Source organism: Atractosteus spatula, chromosome 9 (genome assembly GCF_055471065.1).
Source record: "Atractosteus spatula isolate fAtrSpa1 chromosome 9, fAtrSpa1.hap1, whole genome shotgun sequence".
Classification (NCBI taxonomy): Eukaryota; Metazoa; Chordata; class Actinopteri; order Semionotiformes; family Lepisosteidae; genus Atractosteus; species Atractosteus spatula.
In genome coordinates this window covers 50,567,110-50,590,677 of record NC_142714.1, presented here as the reverse complement: position 1 = coordinate 50,590,677, position 23,568 = coordinate 50,567,110, and the positions used below count along the sequence as shown (strand labels likewise).

General features: G+C 45.0%; 2 protein-coding genes across 3 annotated transcripts; both read right to left on the bottom strand.

The window, feature by feature from the left end:
• Nucleotides 1-3,785: 3,785 nt before the first annotated feature.
• vgll1l (vestigial like family member 1-like) lies at nucleotides 3,786-10,474 on the bottom strand. Its single transcript, XM_088925851.1, has 4 exons — nucleotides 10,287-10,474; nucleotides 7,805-8,004; nucleotides 7,058-7,468; nucleotides 3,786-6,198 (listed from the first exon to the last, which is right to left on the bottom strand). The coding sequence occupies exons 2-4, from the start codon at nucleotides 7,983-7,985 to the stop codon at nucleotides 6,158-6,160; spliced, it is 633 nt and encodes a 210-aa protein (XP_088781977.1). The 5' UTR covers nucleotides 7,986-8,004; nucleotides 10,287-10,474; the 3' UTR covers nucleotides 3,786-6,157.
• Nucleotides 10,475-13,446: 2,972 nt separating this feature from the next.
• htatsf1 (HIV-1 Tat specific factor 1) lies at nucleotides 13,447-23,284 on the bottom strand. 2 transcript variants are annotated; one of them, XM_088925848.1, is made up of 10 exons: nucleotides 23,214-23,284; nucleotides 22,369-22,539; nucleotides 21,210-21,408; nucleotides 20,907-20,954; nucleotides 19,436-19,590; nucleotides 18,602-18,765; nucleotides 17,771-17,870; nucleotides 15,303-15,392; nucleotides 14,628-14,765; nucleotides 13,447-14,241 (listed from the first exon to the last, which is right to left on the bottom strand). In XM_088925848.1, the coding sequence occupies exons 2-10, from the start codon at nucleotides 22,537-22,539 to the stop codon at nucleotides 13,915-13,917; spliced, it is 1,392 nt and encodes a 463-aa protein (XP_088781974.1). In that variant the 5' UTR covers nucleotides 23,214-23,284; the 3' UTR covers nucleotides 13,447-13,914. The 2 variants fall into 2 exon arrangements, with proteins under 2 accessions (XP_088781974.1, XP_088781975.1); XM_088925849.1 differs by having other exon boundaries at nucleotides 22,369-22,644; nucleotides 23,214-23,282.
• Nucleotides 23,285-23,568: the final 284 nt, after the last annotated feature.

Genomic DNA, 23,568 nt, shown 5'->3' with positions numbered 1-23,568 from the left:
AACAGACGGCCCTGGCTAGATACAAAGAGATAAGAACTGCGCAGAAGAAGAGCAGGTTAGGTGAGTTTGACTTCCTGATGAACGTGGCTTCTGACTGGAACTGCTCTGGCAAACGTACTTACCCCTGCCAGAGCCTCATGCCTGTGAGCTTTAAACTCCTCAGCTGGACAGGAAAGTAAGCAAACGACAGCAGCACGAGAGTCTGCTGCACGTTATCCAAACGGCAGGAGCGGACTGGAGGTCAGTTCACTTTTCACTGCCAATGAGATGTTCCTCCAACTCGTTTTAAATCCCAGGGGGGAAACATCGAGTGTATCTCAAACCTGGAAATCAATTGCCAGACCTTAAAGACATAAAAAAATTAAGGTCTTTCTAATAATAATAATATATAATAATCCTTACACTTATGTGGACAGCTTTTCTGGACACTCTACTCAAAGCACTTTACAAGAAATGGGGATCCCCTTCACCACCACCAGTGTGTAGCCCCACCTGGATGATGCGACGGCAGCCATAGTGCGCCAGAACGCTCCCCACACCAGTCCAGAGATGTAATGTTTCACATAAAGTGGGGCATTAGAAACCTAACAAATGTTATTTGTTCCAGTCCTCATCTGTTGCCTGTTTAATTCTTCTCAGTATATATTGAATATGTATACGTGTGTGTATAAGCCACAGAGGAGATTTTGAGTTGTGAGTGCAAGTCTCAGACAGCTAATATATGATTCAATTCAGATATAGATAGCGGAAATGCTCATTTGATACCCCAGGTAGGGTTAGGGTTAGCATTCACACACTGCTTAGACAATTTTGAAGCTCAGGGCTGGATTTAGGGTCCCAAGTCAGGTTTAGGACGAGTGGTTTTTACTTCCCATCTGAAAAATATTTTTTCAGAAACTCCCAGAGGCCTGGATGTCGCGGTGCACCACACAGCAATTGTATCCCAAAACTGAGTCGGTCGATCCAAAGTTGTAACCTAGCATTATTGAATCTCAGTCAAATGCAAGTGCTTCTATCAGTCGTCTTCTTTGTTTCCCATTCATTCATTTTCGTTTGGGGAACATGTCAAAATCTTATGTCCAGAAAAGCTCAGATATACAGTGTAGCTCTGAAAGAGGAGACAATTGAGCTTCAGTATAACCACACTGAGCACTGTGAATATCACAGACAGAAGAAATCTCTGGTAGGTACCTGTCTTTATTACCTAATTTATCCCTCTGGTGGGGCTTGCTATCAATCTATCTGAGCACATACTGAAACCATCGCTTCCTCTGTCAGACACATGTGAGATATTTAATGATCAAAGCTTTTTCACCTTTGCTCAACCAGCTCAAATACCTGCCCTTTGCTCTACACATAATACCAGTGCTCCTTTTCATCTGCTGGGGCATTGTGGACACACTGTGCATTATTTTTAATTCATTTCAAATATTGCTTACAATTCTGGTCACCACATTCTAGAATAGTTGTTGCTGCTCTGGGATCAGTTAAAAAAAGAGGTATCAGGTTCGTTCCAGGGCTTAAGGGAATGTTCTACTGCACTGGCTGGTTGAAGAAACTGAACCCTGTTAGTCCTGAACAGAGGAGACTACGAGGGGACCTGGTACAAAAATAGAAAATTCTCAAAGGCACTGGCAAAGTCAACCCAACAGATTTTGTCAAAACGTTCAGTGGAATACCCACCACGGGATACAAGTGTAAACTATGCAGAAGTGCATTTAATACCAAGGATAGGAGGCAGTACTTTACACAGAGGGTTGTGGGAGTATGGAACAAGCTACCCAGGCAGCCAATCTCCTGGCTTCTGTCAAGAAACAGCTAGATGAGAATCTCTTATCCATGAGGACTGAATTCCCTCCTCTCATTTGTAACCATTTTGGGCAGAATCCGAAAATCTCCCATTCCTGATACATGGTACAGTAGCTCAGCCCGCTGTCCCTAGGAATCTTCAAGGGAGCAGTCCACAGATTCCTGTTCAACTGAACCTTTCATCAAAAAACAGAAGTCTTCTTTAATTTAAATTATTTTATCTGTTCTCAGCTTTATTTTAAAAAAAAGCAACATTTGGCCTTTTTTTTTCATTTTTATTCTCTCCAAAATCTTGCAGCAGCCAGTTTATTCAGGTCCACACACAGATCCAAGCATGATCTTGCCTGAAACCTCTTCGGACAAAGCCAAACTGGGATGTTCTATACATCTGTGTGTGTGTGAAATCTCTGCAAGCTACATTTGCTATTGATTTCACCTGAAGCCGTGCCAGAGAGCCTCAGTGTTAGAGCACCTGCTGTTCTTTTGAAAGGGTGCCCAAGGACTTCTGAAATTTCCATCGCTTGGGCCAAGATTTCTTACCTTCCGGGATCCTCCAAACAGGACTAATAACACCACACCATTTGCTAGTGTGATGGCTGGCTCACGGGAAGGAGAATATCGCCGCCCTGTGGAGACTTTGCCGAATCTCACTGTGCCAGATCCTGGCCGGATCACGGAACAGCGTCGTGCTGGGCTGTCCTGTCTCCCATGGCGACCACCTCTGCGATGGCCTCAGTTTAGCAGCCTGAGGCGACCTGACGGACAGTCTCCAAGGTTACCAGGAGTTTACCTGAAATAAGAGTTTGGAGTTTCTAATCCAAAATCATATCAAAGTCACAAGCCGTGCAATGGTGTCCGAGGACACGTGAAAATGCGGCATTTGGAGGCGACTTCAAAATATTTAATTAATAAATTGGGTATATGGGCAATTTTTAAAGTACTGCATTTCAGTACAATATAGCTCTATTTTCCTCCATTAGCCATTTTAATTATGGAATGATTAAATTTATGTCATTTGTCCGTTTGTGAATTAGACATCTCACAACGTTTGTCCAATAAATTCATTTGAAAATTCATTTGAAAGTTAAAAAAGGGGTTTTAATTTTCTTTTAAGCAGTGACCTTTTCAGTCACCTGGATGACCTGTTTGCTGGTCACCTGGGCTTTCCCGATCACTGCTCTTCATCAATCACAGTTGATCAATCACAGCTCAGCAAGTGTCCCCATTCACAGGACTGGAACGACTTCGAACAGTTGTGTTTCGGGCCGGGCAGCGTCCTTCTCCGTGATCAGGAACGGTCGTGAACGAAGTGCTTGAAATACAGAGGCATTTGTTCCCTTGTGCCACGTAATCATCACAGTTAAACATCATTCAAAGGCGATTTGAAGACACGCGTATTGTGATAAACCCTTTGGCGTTAATTCTCAGATTTCTTTGATCAGATTGCTGATCCAGATGTCTCCTTTCGCTGACGTGCGTGTGTAACCCCCTGTTGGTTAAGACAACAGAAAGGTGTTGAGCTGTTCCTGTTTTCAGAATCTTCTACTTCAATACATTTTTAAATTAATGTCGTGTATCTGCTGTATAGTAATCAGTTACACTGGCCACTCAATTTCATTTTGAGCCACAAGAGGGAGCACCACTCACGCCCCAGACCAAACCTGCAGCAAAACGCCTTGTACCCAAAGACGTTTTTATCTGCCTAAGCGATCTTCCTATTATCTGTGCAAATCCCCTGGAGCATCTGGTAACTAGAAAATCAAGTGAAACGAGGAAGAAACTAAACTACAAGACAACAGTAAATGCTTGATTCCCTTGAAGAGCAGTAAGCAATACAGTTTCTGTAAAGAGACAGATAATTCAACCCAAAGAATGAATAACTGGGATCTTCTACTTCAGAGGTCATTTTTACACATTTCAAAATATTAAATTAAATCATTAAAGCATTAAGATAATCAAAACGTAACACTATGAAGTGTTTTTAATAGAATAAAACTTTTTATGACATTTAATATACACTCAGAAAAATGCATGGCTGTATTTGTAGCAAAAAATACATTTACTTCACTTACACTTATATTTTTAGAAAGCACATTACTTCATAATTCCACCACAGCCACATAAACTTTGTTCTTTTCATAAGAGCAGCAATCAGTTAAATTAGGGTGACCATAAAACCCCCAAATCACCTGTGCAGAATTTGAAGTTGATCATGCACTGAATCTGCAAAAACCTGCGATCCGTATCTTAAAATTGTGTCACACGTTTTACTTGTGCTTCATTGCCGAGAGCAAACAGGAGAACAGCAGTAACACTGACCTGACCTAGAAGCGCCAGTTATATACTCCACGTGCAATCAGAAGAAAACCAGAAACCTGCTAATGTTGGTCACTGAAAAAAAAATATCTATTTCTTTTAATGAAAAACAAAATAGTATTATCATACCGGGCATGGTAGTTAGCTAAAGTGTGACAGTGACACTTTACTTATCCGCTGTTGTTTTTTGGAGAAACTTTAATTTTCTGCAGTTTTGAGGTGTTTTGGTGCCTGTGGCACCTGATGGCCACCTTCTTAAAATTCACATATAGATGAAAAAAAAAACATTTTAACTTTCAGGTAACCATCTTATAATATGGATATTTTAAATATCATTTTAAATGGTTAAAATACATAAAGGCAATATACACCATTTTCAGGAACGCTTCTATGAATTAGACAAGGCTTTTATTCACCGTTCATCTAGTAATCTCATCTAACAATGCTTATTTATCATCACAAGTGTCCCATGAGTTTTTATTTTAATTCTTAGTCCAACTATTTTTATAGAAAGATGTTGTTGGGTGGGTATCAATCAGTCACAAGCTGTTGAAACTGACTGTAAAGCCACTGTTGCAAGAATGAAGACAGATGGGAATCTACACACATATACACTTGTGTTTATCTGTAACCCTGCTAGTAATCATTAATAACTTATTTGGCCGATACTTTAATTCAAAGCAATATAGTTTTATACGTATTTACATAGGGGCCCATTGTACTGGAGTGCAGTACCTTACTCAAGTGTGTAACTGCTGTGCATCGCCTGGTATTTGAAACCAAAAGCCTAGAATCGTGAGCACTACAGCACGCTGACACAGGTACACACTGGACTTTTTTGAATTCTGAGGAAATAAATGAATGTATTTCTTAAAATTTGACAAATTCCTTCCAAACTATTCAGAGGAATTGGTTTAATCAGGAACTTAAAGATGCTATAATGTTGCAATTATTTCTGTTGGTGTTATTTGACGGATGCTTTTACCTACAGCGACTAATCAGCATTTTTTAAATTAGTTTGGGATGGCTGTGCATCTGGGCTAAGCTTCTGTAGACCCAGTTTACTACAGGATTACTCAAGGAACTTGCAAGTATCCTGCAATAAAAGAAAAAAAGTCCTTTAAGGTAGAGGTGACAAGTCCCAATGTACAGCACCATCATTTCACAGCTAAAGTCAGAAAGTCAGCATGTCTTATTATTGTAATTGTGTTTTATCTTGTGTATTCTTTTTATTTATTGTTGTTGTCATTCTGTAAAGCGCTTTGAGAAGCCACCTTTAAAGGCGCTATATAAAATAAAGTTTATTATGTCTGGCGACAGCTTATAAACTGCGGACTGGCATGAAGGCTAATGAGACTGACAGCCGAATCGCAGACTTTGTCTGTCGGAAGTGAGTCTCGGGTGGACAAATCTGTGTTTAATATCCAATATATGACATGCATTTCAAAACTAAAACACACCTATTTGTTTTTGTATCCATACCTAGCAGCTGTGAAACACAACATCGATTTTCAGAGTCCAGAAGTGGGTGTAAAATGCGCCGTGAACTTCAGTCTATTCACGGTACACTATCCATCTCCCTTCCCTTCCCACACGTCCCTGGAAAAGCAGCTGAGCAGCTTTGTCCTTCTGACTCCTGTACCTGATTTGTTTTAACCCCCCCCCCCAAGCGTTTCAACTTCCGTGGATGTGCCGCAAGGCAGTAAACAGGTTCCGCCGCCCTGCTGCAGGAGGGTGGTTGGGGCTTGTCAGCACGTTCGACTGGATTTCCAGTTTGGTCTGGTTTGCGTGTCTTGAGTCATGTGCTTGTGAGCCTGTGGTTTCCCGGGGTATGAAGATGTGCAGGGAAATGGAGAGTTGCTGCTGTTTGCCTCTGTGTCCCAGGCGGTCTCTCCACAGGCTGTGGTCTCTGGACGTGATTTGTCACTGTGCTCAGCAGCGAGCCATGTGACTGCAATGCCCAACACACGTTGCAGACCTGTGCCAGTTAGTGGGTAGTTACGATAGTCTATCATGGCTGCTCCTACACCTTCTAATACCAGTACAAATCCTTCTTCTCCGGAGTTGGGATCCCTAAAACACAAGTCAGGAAACAATGAGATGTGACATGAGAAGGTGAAATCTCATTTTTACACACCGATTTTCTTCATCTTTAGTACGGAAGGATTTTATCTGTAATATTACAATGTGACATGTTCTAGCCTCCTTGGTGCACTACGGTTGGCCCATAAACTCCAGCCATTCATACATGTGTGAAGGATTCTGTTCTGTAATGTCGACATCCTCATCACAGAGCCATTTCACAACAGAGAGGAGTCTTATAGGAAGAGGCTCTGGTCTGCAGGTTTCAGAGGTGGAGTGTTAAACACAACTCCTTCCATCACAGGCAGCGTTGCTCCTGAGATGAGGCCCAGTTAGAGCACAGAAGGCATGCTAGGCTTGGGGACCAAGCTTCTCACTTTGCTTTGAAACTGAGCACGTACAGCATTCAGTCCTTGTCCAGTTTCCCACTCCCCCTCACCTGCCAAGCTCTCTCCACAGCTGCTCTGAATGTGTACAGTAACAGTAATGGAAAACTGGGATAGTCTATGGATTTTAGCGAGTTATAAGGTCTTTTATCCCTCACACTGACATTCTGTACCAACAGGCGTGCAAATAATTAAAGACAGCCTCCCAAAAAATAAAAATTGAGAATCTGAATCTGAGAAGTGGGGATATTTTCCCACATTGACACATTAAAAGTACTTTAAATACTTTACTTTTACATAGTTTAAATGTGTCAATGTGTTTTCGTACCGCAGACACACCGTAGGTCTAACACATAATTCGTATCTAATGCACAACTATTTACTGCAGGATCATGCATGGTGTGGGTGTGAATCCCTCCGCCCTGCTGCTCCCACTCGAAGGAAGGAAGGAAGGTGTACCTCACCTGAGTCAAAGCCCAGCCCAGCCCCCATGGTCTCCCTGAAGGCAGCTGGTGGGGTCCCGGACCAGCCAGGGGCCAGCTCGGGCTTGGAGACGCTCGCCCCCCCCTGCTGCTCACTCTGCAGCAGGTTTAGGAAGGAGGTGGGGTACTGGCGGTCCGTCGTGATTCTGGGGCGCTCTGGGGACAAGGGCTGGGGGTACGCAATGGGGGAGAGCCCAAAGCCCGAGCCGGGTTTCGGAGGAAAGGTCCAGATGTGTGGCGTTTGGCTGTGGGGGCCACTTAACACCCCCGAGGAAGGATGGGGGCTCTCCGACGCGGCAAACTGAATGCGGCTGGGGTTTGGAGAGATAGCACCCCCAGGCCAGGCTGGAGAGGGGAAGCTCCACTGTCCCGAGAAGGAGGTCTCAGCTGAAACTGAAAGACACCAGCAATCACTACGGCATCACGGCCCACCTGTGGATTCCTACTCAATGCAGAACATGCGGGTGGGAATTAAGATGCCCACCCTGGTGCGCTGCACTGATTCCAAAACATTTGAGGTGCTTAAATTAGGCACTCAGATGGGGATCTGCACCTGCGAAGCACTGAAGACATACTTTAAATAGAATACAGGAAGTGTATCTTTTTATTTCCCTTTTGCTTTACTTCGGCATTTAAAACCATGGGATTTGGCATCAGGGCAAGGAGAGGGCGGCACAAAGCTGGGACAGGTGGAAGCGAGCGGGACCAGGGAAGCAGGCTGGGACTCACCGGCTTTGGATTTGCTCTTGCTCTTCGTACTGAGGTCCTTGGGCTTGTTGGCCTTGTTGAGAGCCCTGGAGAAGTGCTCGTCCACCATGCTGCTGATGTCTCCCTGGAAGTACGTGAAGAGCACACAATTGGACTGCTCCTCCTGCTTTCCGGCGGGATCAAGGCTGAGCTTCTCCTCCATTGCACAATACCCTCCGTTCCTGGCAGATGGATATCGATGGAGAGGTCGTTTGTGCACGTTAGTTGCAAGTTAGGGCAAAGCAGGTCATTGCTTAACATGTAACATGTTCCCAAGCTACAGCAGATCGGACTGGGCCATGAGTCACAGGGAGGCGACATCAGTGCCAGCTAACAGTCTGGGCTCAGTGCAGTGATGCAAAATACAGGCCATCGCAGATACCAACAGTGTGAACAGTGGATTTATTTTGTCTAAATTACCCACAGAATTACAGCTTGCTGTTGAATGAATATTGGAAATTCTCTTGCTGGGATATTGGCTAAGATCGATGAGGGTTATTCATCGCTTAGAATGCTCATCCGAATATAATCCCAAAGCAAAGTTTTACTTCTTATTTTCTGTTTCTACCAGAGCTTCTAAATCTGATACGTCAAGTACTTCACTTCTTAGTGGTTTCAGTATATGTGTGGATTCTTCTAGGTGCTCAGTCTCCTCACTGCTGAGCTCTACGCCAGTGTGGAATGTTTTGGCTTTACTGAGCCTGTCAGCTTCCCAACATGTAAGTGTGGTGAAGCAGTAGCTCTTGTGGTTTGGGGCGTTTCCAACTTGGGCAAGATGCAAATGAGCATCTGACCTCTGACCTCTGACCTCTGACCTCATGGCTCTGCTGCGTGTAGCCCCGTCTGTGGTGCTTGAGGATTCTGTCGCTCTTTACACCCTAGCACACGTTATTGAGAGTCCAGCTCCTAGGATAAACCCATTGTGTCCCGTTTGCCCGTTCCTCCCCCCCAGGACCCACACACGAAATGCGCTCTTTGAGGGCAGCGGGACAGCGCCTGGAGCGGTGGCGGGAGTAGCCTGGGCTGACGGCTCATCCGCAGGCCTGTGAACGGCTCCAGCAGGCCTTCCCCAGAGGGGCTGCAGTGATCACTTAGGCCTTTTCGCCGCTGTCAATAAAATTCCCGAAACAGCTGGGACGTCCGTGTGTCCTCTCACCGCCAAACCATGTAAGACATTTTGTGTTCCTTCTTTCGCAACACACTGCATAATAATCAGGTGCTGGCCGCACTTCCTGTCGTCATGGCGATCACACCCTATCCTGCTTCCACAGGTTATGTGACCGAGTAGGTAGAAGAAGGCTTCACGGCCGAAACGTTGCGTTTTCTTTCTTCTTTTTTTCAGCATGGAATAAACCTTGTTCCTATGCAGCTAAGATGAAAGCCCATCAGTGTACCCCAGAAATACCACCTTATGCCTGTTGGACTGAGGTCTGCTGTTATCCCCCCTGTGTTAAAAAATAACCTGGATTGTACCCTACAGCCAACCTGTTTCTTACCCAGTGAATGAGGAACAGGCAGAGTGCAGCCCAATTACAACCTCATCTTGCATTGTATGAGTTCTGAGATACTTTCCAGTTTAGACAAAGACACAGCACTGAAACTGCCCTTGTTAGGGTAGTTAATGATTTGCCGTAAAACTACCTGAATTGTGTCTGGACAGGGGGCGCAGGAGTTACACTGACTATATGTTGACGCTCTAGAATAAGCCCTTCCAAGGAAAAAAAAATACACAAATACGTTCCACAAAAATTATTTATCAGGTTATTCTTCTTTTGAACGCCATTGTACAATGTTAACAAAACATTTTCACTCAGGGCATATTCAAGGAAACGTCTCTTAAGCTATTTCTAGGGTCGTTTTTACTGTGAGGTATAATATATATCACTGAAGTATATCTTCTCTCAGAACCACTGAGAGAAGCTTCTCGCTCATCTGGAAGCTTAAACGTAATGACAGGCTCTGCTTTTCAGTGAATAAAAACATTTTTTTTAACAAGTTAAAGAATCCTAAAATATAATCCCTTTCCTTGCTGTTATGTGAAGATATCAGGTCACGAATTGTTTTCCTGTACTGGATGTTTCAAATACAGAGAAACACCTATTAAATCCAATTATTGTTTCACATATGTAATGATACACTTGTTTTCCTGTTGAGCGGAAACTTTTCAACTCGATTCGTGTTTTATTTGGTCTAGCCTTATACAATAACGGGATTTTTTTGTTATTTAGTTAAGCTTATTCTAATGTTGAATAATTAAAAAAAAAACTAAATCGCTTGCTGCGATGCTATAGGACCCACACGGAGAATTACAAATGTTGAGAAAAATAAGTCTCACTTCATTTTTAATTTAAAAAAAATGAAAACAGTACCGTCCTATAATTGAAAACGCGCCTAGCCAATGCGAAACTAAATTCTAAGGAACATCAAGTGCAATATTGCCGTGCTGTGGGATGATACTACTTGCCTGTAATTGTGCGGTGATGGTTTTTAGTCTATGCGGCGGTCCGACGCGATCTTATTCCGGTCATGCTAATCCGGTAGTCGCTTTTTTAAAAAAAAAAATAGTTGTAAAAGTTGAACTGTAAAAAAAAAATAAATTTAAAACCCAGTCCGGAGAATAAACTAAACCCACATCTCTACCGCGCTTCTCACGCGGAATTTCGAGTTCCTCCAGATATAATGAGGTCGGCCTGAGAGCTGTGCGCTGATTGGCGACGTGTGCCGCCAGCCACGCCCCCCCCCCCACTCCCACCTGCGGTTCTCCGCGCAGAGACCTGGGCGCCGCGTGGGCGTTCCTCCCGCTCGGGACAGGTATGAGCGGAATGCGCCCAGGCGAGTCCGCCCGTCCGCCCGCCCGCCCCCCGCGCTCAGCGCCCGGCTGCCCGGCTGCCTGCCCGCCCTCACGCCGCACAGCTCCGACTTCAGTGAAGGTGCTTTCGTTTCTGAAAGCGTACCGCGCGTTTATTGGACAGGTGGGGGGGAAAAACACCCAAGTGTGCTTAAACACTGGATAAACGACCGACAATCCCCGTCCTACAGGATTAGAGACCCTTTCCTGGAAACAAAAACTCCCTGATATAACAGGAATTGGTCAGGCCTTCGATGCCAGAAGTCATCTGATGCAAGAAGCATCAAGTGGTGCTTTATTTTAGTCTAAAGGATGATGGTGTAACGTGATGACGGAACGTATGTGGGTTTGTTAATGTTAATCGGGCTATTTTAATTCACGGCTTCTCTCCGTATGCATGAGAGAGATGCGTGCATGAAAATATAAACAATCCATATAAAACCGACTGTTAACACATTGCCCCAATTGACAGACATGACTCTGGACTCCACGTCACTTGCTAGCAAAAGTTTTAAACCAGGTTTTAAATATTCTATAGCCGGTGGGGTGAAGCAATTATGCGCATTATAAAAATTGCAGGTGTACCTGTAAGTGGTGAAAATGGCCCTTGCTTAAGTAAAAGAGAATACTGAAAGAAAAAAAAACACGCCGAGAATGTCCCCTCGTCTCGGTAATGAATGAAAATGGACCAGGAACACAAAAGGCAAATTGCTGACACGGACAAACTGAAAGAAAGAGTGATATAATTAAACGGGATAATGCCGCTATTACTGGACCTTTTCCCACAGCAAGGTTCAATCTAGAGCGCTTCCCGGCGCACCGAGTGCGATTCGCGCAGGACGAAATGAAGGCGCCCAAAATCTGAGGTACAAGCCGAACAACAGGGGGCAGCGTGGACGCGCGTAAGAACAAAGCTGTAAATGTTGCTCCAAATAAAAAATCAATCCTCGCGTTTGAAGCGCACCTCGAAGGACCACAGAAAGTCTCGAATATAGCAGGGGATCCATTTGGATCTAGAGATCATTTCACGTCCGCCCACGTGCAGATTCAAAGACTGAACGGGTCCAGTTTCATTGTTCACCCCAGTACTGCTGCTGATGGCTATTCTTAATTGAGCAGGTCGTCTTTTCAGAAGTGATTTTAACAAAAATCGCCTCAGCTTGCAGAGGGCTTTTCATCTCAAAGGCCCCCAAAGGGGTGGGACAAAGCTGCCATTCTGCACCAGCAGCCCCAGTGAACAGCAGACCAGGTGGAGAAGCGACAAGCTGGCTCAGCAGCTGAATTGACAGATAGCTTCAGGGAGATTCCTCAGTCAGGACAGCTGGGTTAATACCCCCACTCTTACAGGGCCATGAAACCTCTACTGCTCTAACGGTCAGGACCTCAGGTTGGCCTCTCATCAGAAGGATGGCCCTTCCTACAGCAGTGTCCACGGTCATACTGGAGCACTGGACTGCAGGTTCTGGTCCGAACTCACAAGCAACAGCGCAAACCCCACTTACTGGGGCAACTGGGTTTGCCCACCATGATACAGACCAGATCCAGCAACGCCTGGCCTCCGATGGCTGCAGAGACCAGGCTATAGGCAGCCCGAGCAGCACCGACCGTGCCCCTGTGAGGTGCAGAATCAGAAACAGCACCTTGACGTCACAGAGTCGGAACCTGCGGTCTGTTTTAGCCAAGCACTGCCGCGCAGTCCTCCCCAGAGAGGATGTCCCAGCGTCCCGCTGGAGAACCGAGGGGGCTGGCCCAGGTGCGCGCACTGCACGTCAGGTAACGTTGAGCTCTCTGGGGCTGTGCGTCTAGACGGTGTCTTGTAAGGCAGGGGTTCACAAGCTGCGGCCATTCCAGTCCGCTCCATCACAGTGTTTTAGTGTAACCAACACGCGTGCCATACTATCCCAGCGCAGGACACCTCTGTCGGAGCCTGCGTCCAACATCTTGGCTATAGATTTACAATCATCCAGCGTGATCAGGCGAAGGCCAAAACTGTCTTTTCTGTTTTAAGTTGGGAGATGCCCGAGTGTTCCGAATCGACATTTCAAGAGTAGAAAAATGCAACAAAACACACAAAAACCTTTTCATGCTGAAGTTAATTCTCCATTGTTGTCCACCTTTATTGCTCTTCCCCCTAACCATTTAGTAAGCCCTGAAAATTTAGTGGCAGCAGTACCTCACAGTCTAGGTGCTAACAAACTTACTAACTACATACTGATGATTTTAACAAAAGGGTAGGTGTGTGGGTCTATTAGTATTTTAGCACTCTGTTACTTTTAGATGTATTAGTTTAGGTTTTATTCTTATTTTGTTCCTAGTTATAACTATTACTCATGATGTTTTTACACCTCTATATGAAAAAACACTATTCGGTAAATCAGGTCCAATATATAAATAAATATGTTATGCACAATATCAGCGGAGATACAGAATTAAATGCAGTGTATACTTGGCTGTTGTAAATAAAGGTTAAATATTTAGACATTATAATTAATAAACACACATTTCTTGCCTCTATCTGTTAAATAATGAAAGAAAAAGAAAAGCTGAGTAGCCAAAAGTCCAAACTTTTCACACTAAACTGGTCCACACTAGACTCAAATTGAATCCAAAGGTTATTTTACAGTTTTTATAAAGCATCTCAGTAGTGGATTCCCAGAAACAACGGCTGAGTGTTACCTTTAATGTGTCTCTCTGTAGACATTCAATGGCTGGTAATCCCAGTTAAACCAGTTAGGGCCAACCTGAATCCTTCAAGGGCAAAGGACAAGTATACAGGTTTCTGTTTCAGCCAAGCCAAGCCGTTTATTACAAATTCTCAGAAGGATCCGCTGGCCACTGCCAGGTCTCCCAACAATTCCATAAAGACGTTTCTAAAACATGCAGGGCTCCGGCTCACAAGAGCTGAAGCTGGCTCACTGTAACTCACGCAGAACAGGAGGAAGTCTTAACAAGACACCAATTCCTGGTGGCGAAGCTGATTTAATAACAGTAAAAAATACAAAAATCACACAGTTTATTTCCATCATCACAAAACCAGCCATTAACGTTTTCCTATTACAAGCATTTCTAACAAAGGAAAACAAAGCAACTTTATGCCACACAGGGAGGCGCTGGAAGATTGTAAAGCTAGTGGAATCTCTTAATTCTGGGGAGGGTCACCATTAAAATGATTATTAACTAGTCATTTACACAGCAGAGGTGGATTCCAGTGAGTCAGAGATCTCTGGGACACGCCGTGAGACGCCTAGGCCTCCTCACTCTCCTCCTCCTCCTCTTCACTCCCAGCTAGGCTGCTGTCTGTGGAATCTGCAACAGCCTCCTCCGACACTCCGCCCCCACTGCCTTCGGCCTCCTCCTTGGCTCCTCCAGGCTCGGGGTGCTCTGTGCCTGGCCCTTCCAGCTTGCTGGGGGGCTCCCCCGTGCTGCTTTTGGGGTCCTGAGGAGCCCCCTTCTCGGCTTGACCGGCACTGTCTTTGAGGGCCTCTCCCCCCGCCTTGCCCGAGTCCTTTTCCCCCAGGAAGGAAGCCCAGCCCTTCAGCCTCTCCTCGCGCTCCCTGTTCGTCTCCTCCACCTGCGCAGAGACACGGGCGCCGTGTACAGTCAGACACAGACGGGTACAGTCGCACCCAGGAGTTCGACTCTCGCGGGGGTCCCGGCAAACCACAAATTAGGACACTGCAGCCCACACAAAAGAGCAACGACGCCGCAGTAACGTCACAGAAAACGGCTGAGCTCCTAGATCCGAATGCCCGACAAAATTAGAAAGTCTTTTTCCGGCTTATGAGGGTGTGGACACATTCCTAAGAGGTGCTCAAATTTTGGTCCCAACAGCAAATTAGCCTGGTGACGGCTGGTTCAATGCACACGAGTGCTACGAAGGCACGCTCCCAGGAAGAGGAGCCGCCGATCCTATTAAAGAAATAAACGGGGAAGACCTCACTGCGGCTGTGGCCTTACCTGGTAGTCGGTGGTGCCATCCCAGTGCTGTACGGACAGCTTCCTCCCGCCAAACCAGCGCCCGTCCAGAGCCAGCTGGCACACGTCTGCCTCTTCCGGCTCCTTAAACGCCACGGATGCCACTCCGTCAGGGTGTCTCTGAGGGGCACAGCCAAGCGCGCTTTGAGACGTTCTGAATTGAGTGCTATCACATGCAAATCCAGCAGTGCAGAGCACAAACCGCCAAGCCAGCACGGATTTTTGTTCTAATTCAGCCTTGATTTTCTCAAAGTCTTAGGTAAAAGATCCTGGAGGTGCCCTCCGTACATCCCTCCCACAGCTTCTGGAAGGCCCACTGTGGTTGATCTATCTTCAGAGAAGATTCAGTGTTTCATAGGGAGCTTTTACAGAACACACCTCAGAGTGCTGAGAGAGCCCTTGAATTAAAACATACCAAGTTCCTCAATGGTAAAAAAAATCATGGTAAAAATTCATGCCATGACAAGGCATTTGCACACAACCTACCCAAGTGCTGACAAAGAGATCTTTGTTAGACCTTGAACTGTTGACTGTTGATGTCTGTTTTATTATAAAATCATGACACTGTTTATGGAGAGCACAGTTACATCGCTACTGAGAAAATAACAGGAGCTGTAACCCCCCCCCCCCCCCCCCCGCTGTCAGAACTGCACTCACGTCGAAAATGATGACCTTCTTGACCTGACCGAACTTCTCGCACTCTGTCCTCAGGTCCTCGCGGATCTCATTCAGCACCAGGGGGTCCTCCTGTGTGTGTTCAGACAGAGGCCACAAAAGCAAGGTCAGCAGTCTTGCTCCGTCTCCCTGAAACTACACAAACCCCGCTTCCCACCGAAACCAACCAAAAATCCACACTTCCAGAAAGGGTTCTACACTCACATCTTCATCTTTCACCCTCCGCCAATGTGCAACCATGTTTAGAGCACATGGTTAGAGAGAATACAAACCACAGTACTACCTGGAAAAGGACTACTGGATTGAAGAATGGGCACTGACCGGAGTAAAGGAAAATACTAACTCATTCCCTGTAGATACATTACTTACTTCTGTTTAATTATTCTGCACTCCCAATACAGGAAATACACTGAATGGTTTATGACAAAGCCAAGACAAAGGTTCACCCACCGGTCTCATTGACCTGCTTTTTCAGATTGCTTAAAAATCATACAAAAAAGGAGACGACTGTCAAAACTATTAAAACACCAGTAAATTTGTAATTTTTTTAATAAACATTTCCGCATGCAACGAAGCATTCTCTGCCTGGCAGTCTTGCAGTTCACACATGACAAGACCTTTTCAGAAGAATGCTCTGCACATCAATCATTTACTTATCTTCTGCAGCACACTTCTGCTTTAAAGAAGGATCTGCATCTGATTTTCCCCCTTCTCCTTATCCTCCAGTGTGGAATTAAACTCTATGTCTTCTTTAAATGAAACCAGTGTGAAAAAACCCACTTAATATTGACTGAACAAGGGCCAGCTTTGACTGTTTATTTATAGAACAAAGTTCTCTCCAGCACTGAAATATTAAATCAGTAAGATATCATTTATAACCCAACCATTGCAGGCACAGGGGGCAAGGTAAAGATGCCAAGCCAATCATTTTCACAATGAATGTGCATTTGAAACTTCAAAGCTTCAATACAACTCTGCTGCATTCAATAGCCTTTAAAGCTCCTGTCTTCTGCTCTCACATAACGATTTCACACTCAGGCTAGTTCTTTTATCTCCTTGAAGAACAAGTGGCCTTGTAATGTATGAAAACCTCAGATGGTAAACCAGATCAAACAGATCCCAAATGAAAACAGCCTTCAAGGACTCTTGCTGATTGAGATGAAGATCGTGAAGTGAGCCTGCCCTTAGAGCCTTCTTAAAATAAATAATATTATTTAATACGCAAAACGTGGTGTAGAAACACCATATCTCCTTCTTTCCTCTGTTTACGCTGATGATATGAAGGAGCAGTGAGGGTAGTGCTGGCAGCTTTTGTGCACTTTATTCTGTAGCCCTGAATGTGTGGCTACACTTGGCAATTATAAAGGAATGAGACTGACGTCAAACAACACTTAGCACTTACCGATCGCACAGGGCACAGCAGCCTCACTGGCGAACTGTAGTTTGCAAGTGTTCAAGTTATTGAGACTTGAGAAAACCAACAAAAATCATGTTTTGAAGTATTTAGTATTTATCATATCTAGGTAATAAGATGAATGAAGGTAGCCTGGATTGTAATGAGGACTGCAGGCTGGATATTGTAGATTCTGTTTTAAGGGTGTTAGTAAAGTAGTATCTCAAACAGGAAAACTCTTGTGGAGACAAAAACAAGGCATTTGTATTTCAGTGACAAAGAAAATTCCCGATTACCTGTTAAGTACCTGATTCCTGAAAGCCAGACTCATAGGAGTAAATCTGAGCAAATGCTGCCACACCTAAATTCCAGACAGTCACAGCACTTACAGGGACAGCCAGTTCAGCAAGATGTTGTCTACACAAGTTACATAATATATTTATATAAAGGTGCTCACTAGTCATGTGACTGAGAGGGACACATCAGATGTTAAAATGAATTATCATGTTAAAGGCATAAGCCAAAACAAAAAGGAACTCTCACAATAAACTACATTCTCAAAACCCCTCAAGATAACAGTTGCTATGATTTGTAAGTTAATTACTGAAACTGGTACCGACACCATCTGAATAACTTATCGATGGACTCAGGAATCAACATTTCCATGGGTCAGGATCTTCATGTTCTTGCCTATGAGCCTGCTAAGCTGGATACTGTACAAAGGCACTCATTTAGCTGCACTTTGCGATGCACACGGCACCCATCAGGCAACGGCACACAGAGCTGCAGGCTGTCCCATTCATGACCGACCGTACAACCTGGAACAACTCAAGTGCAGGTTTCAAAGCATTTCTTCAACATTCTACAAATCACTCTCTTCTCTTTCCTTTGGAATAAACGAGAAAACAAACTAGAAACGTTTTCTCTTATGAGGGTTTTGTCGTGTGTGGTTTTGCAGTCATATCCTTGCTGTTGACTTCCTTCGATCAGGAACGTCACTGTTCTGCAAACTATTCTGTGAAGCCCCACCTTCCCTCTAGGGGCACGCCCAGCTCACCTCAAAATCGCTGGGGTGGAACATGTTCTGGATGATGAGCACTCGCTCATTTCTCTTGCGGACAGAGCCTGGTTGCTTCTCTGGCCGCCAGTCCAGCTGCCTGTAAGAGCCAATTCACAACACAACAAGCATTAAGTTACTACCAGTACTTAAGTACTCAAGAAACCAATACCTGGATCCCAGCTGGCCTGTATGAAGTGTGTATGAGTAAAACTGCATCAATCTTTATTTCCCAACAACCTTTTATGTAATCTTTTATCTACTGTAGATGAAAGCAAAATCAGATCTGGAAATGGTCCAGCTTAGGCCCTTTGTTCACATAGGGTAGAGAGGTGCTGGAGAGATGACCAGAAATAAATCCTATACTGACACATGCGAGTCTAGCTAAACCAGTACTGGGAGAGAATATGTTTGCAGCATTTCAGTTAAAGGGAAAGGCTTATGCACTATGACGAAGTGGCAGAAAGCCAGATTTATAAAACCTTCACAAGCTCTAAAAACATTACTTCTTCTTCTCTGTCTTGAGATAAAAAGCTCATTTAATTTACTTGAGCGTTTTTTATTGAGGGCTTTATACCCCTCCACTCAGCTGGAATATTTACTCCTTGATCGACTAGGTGACTTTCCTCAAACTGAACACGTGCGAAGCACTTTTTTTTCAGCTGGCCACCTTACCAATGCAAACAGCCAGAAAAGAAAACAATCGGCAGTGCTCGTGTTTTCTTTACACTGCTACAAGCGACAAGGAGCTACTGAGCAGGTTCTATATCCACTGTACGTGCGTGTGCATGCACAGCTGGTACTGCAGCACGCTGCCGATGGGGGGCGTACTTCTGCTGTCGCTGCAGTTTCTTGCGGTAGTCTTTCGCCTTCTTCCTCTTCTTGCTGGCGTCGTACTCCCCCTTCAGCTCGAAGCGGGCGGCCTCCACGTGCAGCCTGTACCCCCGGATCTCGGAGTCGTCTAGCAGCCTCTCTGCCAGGGCCACAGACTCCTTCTGCACAGAAGCACACGGACACCAAGCACTAGTCCTGCTGTGTTCACTGCCTCCACACAGGGCCTGCACGCTGTGAGCTAGCTGACAGGGCCCGAGCTTCTATCTGCCTCTCATGACTCAACTAGCGACGCCAACTAGCCTGGTTCAGATCCATTCCCAGCATGCAGGCTCCCTGACTGAAGAGATTTAAAATAAAAGACAGTGCTAATGGAAAGGATGCTTGATATTCAATCATTTAAAAGAGCCTGGAGAAGAACATGAGGATGTTCCCAAGGACAGGTCAAGAGTGTTGGGAAAGACCCTTGAAGAACCTAGTTTTAAGGCAGGTGATACTGGAAGACTTATATGATCTTACTTCCCCATTTACACAGTACAAGACATGACAGCTGAGCTGCCCAGACAGGTACTACATACCAGAAAACACGCAATTCTCAAAGAACTTGTGCAAAAAAAAAATGGCGTTCACCTTTTTTTATCAACAAAATGTGATTGTAGTGTCCTCTGTCGGCTAAACACTGCATTACCACAATTATTTCAACTGCATCGAACAACCATTTGATCTAAGCTCTTTAATAAAAAAACATATTTCAGATTGACTTAACATTTAAATTGGGACAATCACAAAATGACAGGAGCCTACTGTTTATACATTTCGGCTCCAGTTACAGACCTTCAGATAACAGCAGAGTCCGTCCCCCTTCAGATTTCCCTTGTTGTCTTTATACAGCTTGATTTTATATTCTTCAGTCACTGGGTCCCGCATGATGATGCCACACTTGGACATGATGCCCACAAACTCTTCTGGGGTTATATCCAGAGGCAAACCTAACAAACAAGCACTCCTAAATTAGATATACCCACCTGAACTACTAACTCCTAAATTAGTATACCAAAAACACTAATAGAAAGGCACAAATAGAAAGAGCAGCAGTGTGGAGCAGTGGTGATGTCTCTGATGTCATAACCAGAAGGTTATGGGTTCGAATCCAGGCAGAGACACAGCTGTTGTACCGTTAAGCAAGGTTGCACATGGTAGGTGAGATCACTCTAGCAATATGCCCAGCTTTATCAAGGAGTACTAATTTAAGTCATTTAAGATACTGGTGTCAGTCAAATAAATAAGAAATGATAAAATAAAACAATTCATGTTTCATTAAAACACACAAATATACAGACTAAATACATGGTGTTTATATATCCTTCAATCCTAAATCCTTATTCAAAAACAGGATTGCATATTTTTCTTATATACAGATCTGCACGGACCAGAAAAATCAGAGCTGTTACACAAGCAGTGCTTTCTTTCAAAATGCAAGCATAATCGAGCGAAGAATCAAAGACGTTCTGCACTTTTTCTTCCAACTGAATGGACTTCAGGTATTTAAATAGCTTAATGGAAAAGAACGTGGCATTAATAGAGCAGGAGAGAGGCAGCGCGGAGTTGTGGCTCAATTACTGGGAGAGATCTGAAATCAGCTGGGGACATTACAGCGACGCCACCGGACTGCCTCTGGGGTGCCCTGCTGCCTGCAGGTCATTACAGACAAAAGCAGTGCTGCAAGCCATGCAAGCAGAAAGGGGCTGCCTTGCTCTGTCTTCAACACAAATGACTGCAGAGCAAAAGACTGAACCGACTGTTGTTGTATTATGGTCTTCTTCCAGCTGGGCATAACAGACAGGCTTATCCCGCTTGAGTGTCTTTCCCATCCCTTGTCCAAAGTAAAACAGCCAAAGTGCGCAAAGCAATTAAGTAACATCCTCACAGTGGAAGGCAGACAAAGGAAACGACGGGTACTGGTTTTGCTGGAAAGACAAACACAGACTACAGCACGGCTTCCTGTGACTGCAGCTCTAAAACAATTAATCCGACAGAATTAATTCAGGCACAAGAATGTAACAGAAAACAGGGCAGTCTAAGAAGACATTGATGTGTCTGAGACGGATATACTGTAGGTGCTTTCCTGCTATTTTGGAAGATGCAGCTAAAATAAATCCCTGCAAAATCAGTCTGGATAGCTGTGCAACAGCTAACCCAGAAACCCATTTCACAATCTATCACCACTGTCTGGAAACAGTTTGTTAGTATACCAATATTAAACAATCAATTAACCAACAGCTTGTCGCGATGAGAAACCACTTACCCGACACGTAAATATTGGTGTTCTTTTCTTGATCTATGTTAAACCAACCTGCAAAAAAATGATATATATAAAAATATGGTTTTAGTCCTGGAGGCATGGCGTCCGCTGCCTTTGATACCAACTCAGCTCTTACTGACTTAAATCAGTTTGTGAGGAGCCAAGTGGGACCAACAGAACAACAGCTACCGGCTCTTCAGGTGCTGCTCTTTTAAACAGACTCACATGGCCTCCCAGGACCAGGACTGCCCAACCCTGCTCTAACGTGGCAGCACACATGTGAAATCAGCGAGCCGGTCTCTTCACCTGGGTCTGCCTTCCTCTTTTCCTTCTGCTTGCCCTCCTTGGGCTGGGTGACCTCGGCGCCCTCTGCCTGTGGTTTCTGGGGAGCACTCTTCTGGGCCGCAGGGTCTACTGCGGGCGCCTCCGAGACCGACGGATTGCCTGTCCCTTCTTCGTTAAAGCCGTAGTTGGCATGATACGCCGCCAGGAAGTCCTCGGTTATCTGGGCACGGCAGTTAGGGGGTGGGTCAAGGGAAGAAGACCAGAGTGAGCTGCACGCAAACATCACATGTGCAGCGGTTCGAGAGTGTTCAGACGGGGAGGAATCAGGAGGTTTCTAGATCAGAGTGTGTAGATCACTCCCCGAAACGCCAACGTTAACAAATGCCAGTTAATGTAACACAAGCTTCCCCAATATCACAACCCAATGTAACACAATCTAACTACAGGGCTAGAGTAGCATGTAAAAAATAAAAAAACGCAACAGGCCTGAACAATATAATAATAATAATAATAATAATAATAATAATAATAATAATAATAATTGCTTACACTAATATATCGTTTTTCTGGACACCCCACTCAAAGCGCTTTACAGGTAATGGGGCTCCCCTCCACCACCACCAGTGTGCAGCACCACCTGGATAATGCGATGGCAGCCATAGTGCGCCAGAACGCTCACCACACACCAGCTCTCAGTGGGGAGGAGAGCAGAGTAATGTAGCCAATTCAAGATGGGGATTATTAGGAGGCCATGACTGGTAAGGCCAAATAGGAAATTTGGCCAGGACGCCGGGGTTACACCCCTACTCTTTTCGAGAAACCCCCTGGGATTTTTAATGACCACAGAGAGTCAGGACCTCGGTTTAACGTCTCATCCGAAGAACGGCGCCTGTTTACAGTATAGTGTCCCCGTCACTATACTGGGGCATTAGGACCCACATGGACCGCAGGGTGAGCGCCCCCTGCTGGCCCCACTAACACCTCTTCCAGCAGCAACCTTAGTTTTTCTCATATACTGAGTGTGCATTACGTGTTGTACACCATTTTCTCTGCTGCAAGGTTGGAGGGCTGTGGGGTTCACAAGCAGAGACCCGGCTGCCTACAGTGCATTATGCACTGCTAACTCTGCAGGATTCACCCCTCCCAGCGCTCCTCAGTGCAATGTGGCTCCGGGCCGCACCTTGGGAAACCACGCCTTCTTCTCCTGGTCCCAGTCGTACACGGTCCCGTCCTCGGGGTCCACGAACGTGTACGGGTCGTCTCCGTTTCCGGCCTCGCGGCTCTGGCCGTACAGCTGCTGCAGCCGGAGCTGCTCCAGGAACTCCTCGTTCCCGCCCGACTCCCCGCTCATCTGCGACACAGAACCCGCACGCCGTGACCACAGCAGGCTGAGGCTATTCTCGCTTCCACAGGAGCGATTCGGCTGCTCGTTCTATATCTGGAGGTCGTGGCTGCGCTGTGCACCAATTCGGGACAAAGGGAACTTAAAAGACATCGACGCCAATGTCTGTGGACATGAGGAGGATTGTCGAGAGAAATTCCGAAGACCCACAAAGGCATTTGCAACGAGTCCTTTTTTGATGAACACTGCACAATACAAACCAAAACGCTGTGGATCACAACCGATATGTACTTTTGCATGCGCTGTGTAACAGTAAGACTGCATGTTGTTAACAATGAATACTGGAACTGTGATAATTAAAACAGGAGGTTATTGCTATTGGTGTAAAACGCAACCGATATCTAATTAATCGTATAAAAAACAGAATTTGGATATCTGAAATGCGTTTCAACATATCGATATTTTTATTGCTGCGGGGGAAAAAATAAATATAGTAACAACATTAGGCTGATCCACTTTCTGATCGAGCACTCCGTTGAGTATCTCACATCCGAACCAACAAACAGAAAACTATTTAAAATCCGTCGTATGGTTCTTTGATCCCTAAAGGCATTCATAAAGCGTTTTCACATTAAGAAATCGTTGCTGGTAAAACAACAAAAATGTGAATTGTACTTATTTACCTTGAGTACCGCTCACTTAACCAACATCTACTCCAAACGGCACGCTCCTCCCGAAAGCACTTCCGGGGTAAGAGAAGCACTTCCGGAAAACACCATTGATATTTAAAATTTAGTAACGCGGTGGTTTAGTCAGGAAAGCTAACAAAATATATTTAGTACAAGCTAGCCTTAACAATGTGTGTGCAGTGTGCCTATTTTCTCAATATGCCGTAAAGTGCAGTTCAGAAACGTTGTTGAAAGTGCATTGAGTAGCACGGAGGTCAGTAGTTCAGATCCTCATGGGACGTTGGTATTTAGCATCTCGTGAAATTAATGTTCTGTTCAGATTTTGATTATGTTGCTCATGCTGGCTGCA